Source organism: Phaethon lepturus, unplaced genomic scaffold (genome assembly GCF_000687285.1).
Source record: "Phaethon lepturus isolate BGI_N335 unplaced genomic scaffold, ASM68728v1 scaffold16609, whole genome shotgun sequence".
In the NCBI taxonomy this organism is placed as follows: Eukaryota; Metazoa; Chordata; class Aves; order Phaethontiformes; family Phaethontidae; genus Phaethon; species Phaethon lepturus.
This window is the reverse complement of record NW_010562920.1, coordinates 37,602-45,513: the sequence shown is the minus strand read 5'-3', so window position 1 is coordinate 45,513 and position 7,912 is coordinate 37,602. Positions and strand designations below refer to the sequence as shown.

The 7,912-nt window shown below is 45.0% G+C and overlaps 1 protein-coding gene across 1 annotated transcript in view; it reads left to right on the top strand.

Moving 5' to 3' along the window:
* Nucleotides 1-1,947: 1,947 nt before the first annotated feature.
* Nucleotides 1,948-7,912, top strand: part of LOC104626505 (adapter protein CIKS-like) — a 6,651-nt gene continuing 686 nt past the window's right edge. Inside the window, exons 1-2 of the mRNA XM_010294445.1 lie at nt 1,948-2,204; nt 3,381-3,455. Coding sequence (XP_010292747.1) covers nt 2,097-2,204; nt 3,381-3,455 — 183 coding nt within the window. The 5' untranslated portion in view covers nt 1,948-2,096. The remainder of the gene's footprint in view (nt 2,205-3,380; nt 3,456-7,912) is intronic.

The following is a 7,912-nucleotide window of genomic DNA, read 5'->3' as shown; positions in this document are numbered from 1 at the left end:
CCTCCCTGCCAAATTCCAGTGCTGGCTGTTACATTCAGCCTGAAGCTGCCACTGGACATGTTGTTCCTCCATCTTATTTTTAAACAGTGTTTTTTAGCTATGCTTGGTTAAAATGATACCTGTATTTCATCCCAGGTTGCACAGTAGTGGCTAATGCTCATCCTGCTTCTCACCTGTAGCTTTCATGTTGCTAAAACACTGAAGGGTTCTTCCAGAAAAAACATCCTATATGTAAACTGCAAACTAGTATTCTGTCTGTCGAATGATAGATTTGCTGTCATTGCTTTGTATCTATCTAAGCAGTAAAATAGAGATTTATGTTGCTGGCAGTGCAGTCCCCCCTCAGCAACAACTTCCTCCAAAGTTCAACTGAGCAGTGAGTGCACATCTCCTTTAGACCAAGCCAAGTGGTCCCATTATACCAGCACAGCGGGACACAAACTAGCGATTCTGTCGCTTTACACATGCCATCATTGCGAGGCTTCGATTTGTGCCTTGCTGGGTAGCCACTGGGCTTCTGACTCACTCTGGGCAGAACTCCACGGCTCAGGAACAGGATGACAAAGTGGTGGGCTCACCCCCACCTGAGCAAGGAAGCACTACAAGGTTTCCTAAAGGTGTCCAGCAGGACACCTTAGCTCAGGTGCACGACCACGCAGGCATGGTACTACTGCATGCAGAGCCAGCTTGGGGCCTCTGCTGCGGCAGTGCAGTCATGCCTTTTGGGGCTTTCATCAGGACAAGTTAGGCTTGGGTTCCCCGTGTGTAATGGAGGTACTGAAACTAGAAGCCAGGGTGAATTTGCTTTTGCCAAGAATGTCATTATCACTTAAAATACAAACTGGCAGATCTCCTTTGGGACTCCTGTGCAGTCAATAGGAGAGACCAGTATGTGCAGAGAGCAATTCCCTGCCTCCACATGATGATCCTTCTCTAACTGCCCACCCCAGAAACATTTGTTTTCCCCCATTGACTGTAGAGGCAGTTTCTAACTTCAAAACCTCTACATGTGTGAGGAAGAAGGGACTGCTCGGACACAAGCAGGGGGATGTGTGCAACCGGGCATGTCTCTGCAAACCCTCAACATCTGTAAGTGCTTACAGGCATGTCAGGCACAAGCAAAAGTAATTCTGGAGTATGTTAAGTCGGTGTAAGGGATAATGGCTCCTTACTGTATTTGACCTGTGGTGGGGCAAATTCCCCTGGTATTGCACAGAAGGAAGGAGTTAATTAGGTGCCAGGCTGACTATGAGCCACAGACTTGGAAGCCTTACACAGCCTGATGTGGCGGGGATGAAAGACAGGCCCTCGGTAAACACAAGTAGGAGGCTTTCATCTGCTGACCCTCTTCACTGGCCCACCATTAAGGAGGAGAGACGTTCCCCAGATATGAAGGATGACCCCCTGTGGAAACCTGAGCTCAATGGGGGCCTGGGATTAAACAGGTCACAAGAAGAATCCAGGCTGTCCCGGCAAGGCGAGGAGCGTTGCCTTCAGCCCACTGTGGCAAAGTGGGACACAGCTGCTAGGTACCCCTAAACCTGCTCAGGGCATCTGCAACAGCCCACCTGTCTGCACAGCCACCTCTCTGCATGCTTTGCCACCAAGATCAGCAAGAACAGTTGCTGTTTCTGTTGCCAAGAGCCCTAGATGTAGGGGCTTCCACAGACAATTGCCTTTAGTGGCTTTATGCATAAGAAGCCATAGATGGTTAAATAGATGCACTTTTACATAAGTTGTTGGAAAATGTTTACGTCTGAATTTAAAGATAAAACTTTTCTGTGTATGCACATAGACACTCTACGCTGATAAAAAGTAGCTTTTTATTACAGGGATTCCAACTGTAAACTGGTAGCTGCTAATATATCTCTTGACATTTAGATTTTCTATATTATGAGATCTCGAGCAATAATGAGGAGAACGAGTGTACGAGTTCTCCTGTATTTCCTGCCAGAATGAATGAGATCCTCTCGTGTTTGCCAAGAACATAAAGATCACTTAAAACACAAACTGGCAGATTTCCGATCTGCCTCTACCAAACATGCTGCGTTTCCCAATTTCATAAAAGTGCTTTTTTTCCCTAACAGAAGACAGTGATGATAATCATAGCAATCAGTCCAAAATACAAACAGGATGTGGAAGGGGCTGAATCCCAGCTGGACAGGGATGAACACGGCTTACATACTAAATACATCCACAGGATGGTAAGCAAGGACATGCATTTGCTGTTTTACAAAGACTCTGTCTCTTCTTCTCAAAAGACAAATCTGTCTCCAAATGGCAGGTTCTTTGCTTTGTTTTCCCTAATCCCCATAGTTAAACACCCCCCTTTGGAATTCATTAATCCTCCCTCTCATCAGCTCCGTATGCTCATTAACATCTGCTAAGAGGTTCAAGGAAGAAAAATCCTATTAAACATGCTCATCTTAGTTCTCCATATTTTTTATTGTTCGATGTTTTTTTCCCTCCTTCACCTTTTTGAGCCCTTGTTGCCCTGTCGTATAGCCCTGAGCACAATCTTATCTAACAGCGCCTGACCTTCCTCCCTATAAACCAGCCCCTATCACTTCAGCCATCCTGTAACTGAGGTCTTTTTTCGGGCAGCAGTAAAGCTGACTGAAAGGTGGAATTGCAAAGCGAAGGGCAGAGCTGCAAAGAGGAGGTCCCGAGAGGTGCAGGGTGGCAGGACACCAGTGGGGGTCACAGACCTCTGCAGTCTATCAGAGGATGGACATTAGCCCGGAAAAGCCCACAGAACCGTGCACCTCATCCTTTCTCCCTCAGTTGGCAGTCTGCTGCCTTTCTAACCCTATAATCTATCTGATCCCCCAGTTTGATCCTGCAGTCAAATTTCTCAGAGGCTGTCACCAACAGGTGAGCTCTCAGCAGTACTTTGCTGTCCTTACCACCCCCAGGATGCCTGTGTCCGAGGACACGGGGGCCAGGCTGGACCCCAGCTCAGAGATGGAGCTGGGGACATGGGGAACAGGCTGGGTCCTGGCTTGGACACAGCTGGCCTCCGGCTGAAATCTTTCACCCTGTTGGAGACTGAACAGAGAGGCCTTAGTCAAGTCAAGCTTCATCGGTTCTAGATGGATTTCATGGGATTGCAACTGCAGATAAACCCACAAGTATTTCACACCACAGAACTAAATGCCCAAGAAACATTGACAGATCTTTCCTGTATCCTTTCTGTAGTCATGAAGAATCAGATTAAGTGGCCAAACAAAGCAATACCGAGTCCACCAGCAATAGATCAAATCACTTAACAGAAGAGCAGTTTAAGTAAGCAACAAATGTTTTTATGCATAGGATTCAGATGTATGCGAAGAAAAATTAACATGTTGTTACAATAAATCTGGCAATTTGTTCTATTCTAGATGCAGATCGAGTTTATACAACAAGGAAGTATGAATTTCAGATTCATCCCTGTGCTTTTTCCAAATGCCAAAAAGGTAACATACATACCTGCATATATACTTGTTGCACAATTAAGCACATATTATTTTGATCACAATGCACCAGATGAAATCTTAAAACCCAAACCCTCAATTTCTTGGTTCTTAATATCCCACTAGTAATATTCCAAAGTTACATTTTACATGAAAAGTTTATAGTTTTATGTACAAATAAAAAACATTTCATCCACAATATAAATCAGCACATAAATGTATTTCTGATGATGAATGTGCAACTAAAACTCAAATTGTCTTGAGCATTGAAAGAATTTAAATGGAGAGAGACAATCTATCCAGCAAGCATGCTTTTTATATTAACCCTTTTATAATTTTGTCCAGATGTAATGCCGATGAGTGAGATGGGAGAGATTTATGACTGATGTGAAGTGAGGATCTGGAAGAGGGTGGGTTGAGAATATAAAAATAAAGAGGATAATAAATACTAAAGTACTAGGCCATTGCTTGAACTTTGATGGGCCCATCAAAGGCAAACTGTAAGTTTTTTTAGGACTTGCAATTTCATCTGCCCTCCTTATTGGTTTTGAAGATTCGTTTGAGAATAAGAAATAAGTAATGCAACAGATTCCCATCTCTTCTTCCTCATTCTGAGAGAATCTCTTGGATTTTTACAAAGCCAGAAAAGCTAAACGGCTTCAGTTGTAGTTGAGAAATCGCATTCTTCCCCAAATGTAGAATGGATGTATTTGTATTCGTGCTCACTTTTTGTCGCTAAATGCTGTGTGCACTGTTGGGTAGCTGTGATGTTACCCCTAGGTAGCGCTGCATTTTGGAAAAGTATGGGAAAATTCTTTATATATCTTTGGGCCCCCAGATTTTGGAACATGAGTCAAAATTTAAGCAATGTTATCAATGACTGTAGGGCTGTGAAGTCCCACTGCACTTGCAGATCTTAGTGTAACAAAGTTATTTAGGCATCAATTTAATACAAACTCAGAAATTTGAAAATATGTCCCTGGGTTTGTAAAATATGTGAGGTCCTTTGGAATTAATGGTACCTCTGGTATTTCATGTCATTCAGCTCCCTTCCTGAATGATCTCAGTCTGGTACTTGTCTTGAGTGTGAAAAGCTGGGAGATGGCACTGGTGGGGATTGGGCAGACCAAAGGCAGGGAACTGGTCAGCATTTTCAGTCAGTCTTTGCAGCTTGATTTGGGGGGAAAGAGCAGGACTGCTCCTAACCTTGGGGGGTCCTTGAGTGCCTGCCATGCAAACAGACCGTACAGCCTGCAGCCACCTGGCACCTTAAGGGTTGCAGAGATAAGTGGCCCATCAGGCACTATAGCTGCCTTTGGGCTTTGAGGCAGACACAAGAAGAATAATCTTACATTAATTTTGGCTGAAGTTTATGTATCAGAAGACTATTTAGCAAATAGCAGCGGTTCTCTCAGACAGTGATCTATAAGGAATTTCCAGGGTTGGTTTATTCAGCTGCTCCTATCAAAGCACCAGGCTCCAGGCACCCTTCCTGCACATCTTCTGTAGTCCACATCACCCTTCAGTTTTTTGAGAGGTGCCCTTCTCACCTAAATTATGCAGATTAGCATTTTCTATTGCTGTTAAGCTTTGTTCTCTTTCTCCACACATTTCTTCTTTGGTACATCATCTACCTTCATCTAATGAGTTAATGATAATATAACTGAGGACGTCATGGGTGGAAGGAGAGCACCAGAGCCTGCACAAGTTGCAGTAATGAAGTCTGCAGGCAGTCAGAGGAAGTGAGGTACCTGAAAAATACCACATATATGTACAATTGGATGATGTTGGCAGGGAAATTACTTTCATTTTGTCTTTTTTATACTGTCCTTTACATGTTCGAGTACTACTGTAGCTGGCAGTGGAAAAGAGCAGGAACGCAAGGTTTGGAAGGTTTCATCTGGGGATGTGGCTATTAGATGAGTTAATCTCATACAAAGCACACCATAAAGCACTGCTGGTATGTGAAAGTTAGTCGACCTTCAACAGGAAGGGATCTGTGTGATCCAAAGAGTGTTCATTAGGAAAGCGAATAATGTGGGGAAAAGGCACAACACACAGTTAAGGTGGAACTAGCATTTCCAGCTTCCCATCATACGCTGCTAAAGGAAACCTGGGTCTTGCTGGTTCAAGGCTTTCATCGAGCCAATCCACAGAAATGTGTTCTCCTGCTCTGGTCACCCGACGACCAAAACATGAAGCCATGATTGCCCCACACTGGAGGTTTCCTCTGGCAGAGCGGAGGCAGCTGGACGGGTGAGATGAGCAGGGTCGGTGCCAGGGAAGCCAGGAGAGCTCAAACCATGTTCTGCCAACTCGGCCCTGAATGCATAGCCCTGCCCTCTGCACTAATACGCTCTATCCTCTTCCTACCCGTTTGATCCTCAGAGTAATCAAATATTCTCTCTATGGCATAGAGAGAATTTCCTCTGGGCTTACAGATACACAGCCAAATGAAAAAATTAAAGGTGGTAACCATTTTCCCATTACTCCCACCTGCAATGACAGCTGGCGTCACATGGCAAGGAAAAGCCCCCTTCTCACTTTCTCTGCTCTCTTTCTGGATCAAAATAGCAGCTATAGTTACCCCTTTACCCCTACACACCTCCCTCAAGTTAAAATTATTGCCAGAGCTGATTAGCGTGCAGGTGCTTTTTGCACCAAGTTCATTATGGAGGATATTAAAATGAAATTGGCTGCAGGAGCAGTTCTGGAAGAAAGGTGCAGAGCCTGTCTCTGGATGTATAGTGCCTCTCTCATTATATCCCCACTTGCTGGTTTCTTACCTACTATACATTTCTCACACTAATTTCCATTTTTTCAAGCTTAACTAATGATTTCCCATGTGGACCTATATCAAATGCTTTACTGAAGTCCAGACCGACTACGTCTACTGCATTTCCTTCCTCCAAAAAAATGTCGTTTCTTATCAAAGGCAGAGAGAGGGCTCATTTGGTAAGCCCTTGTTGCATTTATTGTATTTCATAGAATCATAGAATCACAGAATCATTAAGGTTGGAAAAGACCTCTAAGGTCATCAAGTCCAACCGTCAACCCAGCACCACCATGTCCACTAAACCATGTCCCAAAGTGCCACATCTATATGTTTTTTGAACACCTTTTTCCTTCAATAGCTCTTAACAAGATTTAGTAAAGAAACCAGTTTTACATAATAAGGGTGTGCAAACGTAGTTATCTTTCTTTCTCCCAGTAACATTTGAATCTCTCAGACAATTTCAAATAGCTTTGTCAAAGGAGTAAAGTTCACGAAGATTAAAATCCATTCCTATGCAAAACCAGCCTTGCAGGTAGAGGTAAGAAATGTTATTCGTGCTCCTACCAAAGGGAATGCTGCAGGACCTTACCCTTGTTGGGTGGTGAGGTGTCCACCTGGAAAAGCAACATTTTAAAACCTCCACTTTGGGGAGGTTTCTCAGCCACTGGAGAAAGAGGAAGGCCAGGCTTGATAGATACCTCTGCCACTCACCAAGCTGCTTGTTCAGAAGCCTAGGTGAGGTCAGACTAATGGGTCTGTAGGTGCCTGTGCGACTTGACTTACCTCCTTCTTCACATAAACCCTAAGGATCTAACAAAGTGGTTGCATCAACTAACACAAACCGCTCCTTGCGCAGTGGAAATGATGCAGCCTCGTTCCTACAGCTGTGAAGGCCAAGGAGAAGACAGCCAATTTGAGAAGCGTGAGGCTTGGGAATGTAAGGTTTGGACTGCAGCTAGGCTGTTTGCTGGCAGGCAGGACACGTGCTGCCCATGCCAGGGCATCCCCTGGCAAGGTCCCAGTGACATGGTGCACACCAGCAGCTTTTTGCTCTGTCCTCTTGGAGCTAGCTCCACTGGCTTGACAGGGACTGTGCTGCTCCTAACAGGGGCCACCTTGGGAAAATACTGTCCTGCTAAATAAGAGGTCCAGGGAGCAAGTGCTGGATGTCTTGACTGCTCATGTTGTTTACCTGCTCTCTCACTTTGGCTGTGTTCTGGTGTCTCCAGCAACAGCTCTCCAAAAAGAAACCTCCATCTCCACAGTGAACATGAGCTGGTCTTGGTCAAGGATCAGTCTTTGACCTTCTTTTAATTAGTGGTATGATAATAACCCTTCACCCCTACACATCCAGGCTGTCCACATGGAAACCTCCCAAGGCTGTGGAGACATGAGAACATGAAGTCTGAGCAGGCTCCTCTCCATCAGCCCACGGTCACTGTCCATGCCATGGTGGTCCCAGCTTCATTATGTTAATGGGCATTAGCCAACCCCTCTGAAAGGCTGCATCTTTCTCAGGATGCAGGGAGTGGTGGAGGTTTGACACTGCTAATCTGGAGATGCGTTAGCCTCTCCTCGAGTTCAGCATTGGCCTCAAGCTCCTGCTCAGAAGGCGGCCAGAGCACGCCATGCTTGGTGAAAGAAGGTGCAAGGGGAGGGGGGAGAAGGCTACCAGGATGAGAAA